Genomic DNA, 2,188 nt, shown 5'->3' with positions numbered 1-2,188 from the left:
AGCCTGTGCAGCCCGCCACTGCCAGGGTCCCGTGATCCAGGGACAACTTCCCTGGGAGAACACACAGCATGCCTGATGCTGGTGCAACGTCCTGCTGGCCTCTGCCACCGCAGGCTTGCCCCGCATTCCGTATCTCTCCCTCCCCCTGGCCTGGGTGAGCCAGAGCACCCTAATCAGCTGATACTTTAATCCCATCCTGTCTGAGTGGGGAACAGATGCCCTCAGGTGACTTACACGCAAAGGCAACACCCAATCCAAAGCTGAACCCCAGGAGCTGTGCGAACAATGAAGAGAAAGGGAAATCTCTCCCAGCAGCCTCAGGCGCAGTGGATTAAATCTCCACAATCAACTTGATGTACCCTGCATCTCTGGAATACCTGAATAGGCAACGAATCATCCCAAATTGAGGCGGTGGACTTTGGGAGCAACGATATATATATATTTTTCCTTTTTCTCTTTTTGTGAGTGTGTATGTGTATGCTTCTGTGTGTGATTTTGTCTGTATAGCTTTGCTTTTACCATTTGTCCTAGGGTTCTGTCTGTCGGTTTTTTTTTTTTTTAGTATAGTTTTTAGCACTTGTTATCATTGGTGGATTTGTTTTTTGGTTTGGTTGCTCTTTCTTTCTTTTTTATTACTTTTTAAATTTAAAAAAATTTTAATAATTATTTTTTATTTTAATAACTTTATTCTATTTTATTATTATTTTCTTTCTTTCTTTTTTTCTCCCCTTTATTCTGAGCCGTGTGGATGACAGGGTCTTCGTGCTCCGGCCAGGCATCAGGCCTGTGCCTCTGAGGTGGGAGAGCTGAGTTCAGGACATTGGTCCACCAGAGACCTCCCAGCTCCACGTAATACCAAATGGTGAAAATCTCCCAGAAATCTCCATCTCAACGCCAAGACCCAGGTCCACTCAACGACCAGCAAGCTACAGTGCTGGACACCCTATGCCAAACAACCAGCAAGACAGGAACACAACCCCACCCATTAGCAGAGACGCTGCCTAAAATCATAATAAGGACACAGACACCGCAAAACACACCACCAGACGCAGACCTGCCCACCAGAAAGACAAGATCCACCCTCATCCACCAGAACACAGGGACTAGTCCCCTCCACCAGGAAGCCTACACAACCCACTGAACCAACCTTAGCCACTGGGGGCAGACACCAAAAACAACGGGAACTACGAACCTGCAGCCTGCAAAAAGGAGATCCTAAACACAGTAAGTTAAGCAAAATGAGAAGACAGAGAAACACACAGCAGATGAAGGAGCAAGGTAAAAACCCACCAGACCAAACAAATGAAGAGGAAATTGGCAGTCTACCTGAAAAAGAATTCAGACTAATGATAGTAAAGATGACCCAAAATCTTGGAAGTAGAATGGAGAAAATACAAGAAACGTTTAACAAGGGCCTCGAAGAACTAAAGAGTAAACAAATGATGAACAACACAATAAATGAAATTAAAAACTCTCTAGAAGGAATCAATAGCAGAATAACTGAGGCAGAAGAATGGATAAGTAACTTGGAAGATAAAATAGTGGAAATAACTACTGCAGAGCAGAATAAAGAAAAAAGAATGAAAAGAACTGAGGACAGTCTCAGAGACCTCTGGGACAACATTAAAGCAAGGGAAAAACAACAAATAACATATGAGGGAATCCCCATAATGTTAACAGCTTATATTTCAGCAGAAACTCTGCAAGCCAGAAGGGAGTGGCAGGACATACTTAAAGTGATGAAAGGGAAAAACCTACAACCAAATTACTCTACCCAGCAAGGATCTCATCAGATTTGATGGAGAAATTAAAACCTTTACAGACAATCAAAAGCTAAGAGAATTCAGCACCACCAAACCAGCTTTACAACAAATGCTAAAGGAACTTCGAGGCAGAAGAATGGATAAGTAACTTGGAAGATAAAATAGTGGAAATAACTACTGCAGAGCAGAATGAAAAAAAAGAACGAAAAGAATTGAGAACAGTCTCAGAGACCTCTGAGACCTCCGGGACAACATTAAATGCACCGACATTCGAATTATAGGGATCCCAGAAGAAGAAGAGAAAAAGAAAGGGAATGAGAAAATATTTGAAGAGATTATAGTTGAAAACTTCCCTAATATAGGAAAGGAAATAGTCAATCAAGTCCAGGAAGCACAGAGAGTCCCATACAGGATAAACCCAAGGA

General features: G+C 42.6%; 1 protein-coding gene across 8 annotated transcripts in view; it reads left to right on the top strand.

Annotated features, from left to right (window-relative positions):
* The window catches only part of P4HA2 (prolyl 4-hydroxylase subunit alpha 2), a 68,688-nt gene that overhangs the window by 32,909 nt on the left and 33,591 nt on the right, over positions 1-2,188 (top strand). The window contains exon 16 of one of the 8 annotated variants that reach the window (XM_055086751.1): positions 739-1,601. The exons of the other annotated variants lie outside the window; for them this stretch is intronic. Within the exon in view, the coding sequence (XP_054942726.1) occupies positions 739-752 (14 nt within the window). The 3' untranslated portion in view covers positions 753-1,601. Of the gene's footprint in view, positions 1-738; positions 1,602-2,188 lie in introns of those variants that run through there. 8 annotated transcript variants of the gene reach the window in all.

This window comes from Physeter macrocephalus, chromosome 8 (assembly GCF_002837175.3).
Source record: "Physeter macrocephalus isolate SW-GA chromosome 8, ASM283717v5, whole genome shotgun sequence".
NCBI lineage: Eukaryota > Metazoa > Chordata > Mammalia > Artiodactyla > Physeteridae > Physeter > Physeter macrocephalus.
The sequence above is the reverse complement of the archived record's forward strand: the minus strand, read 5'-3'. Positions and strand labels throughout refer to the sequence as shown.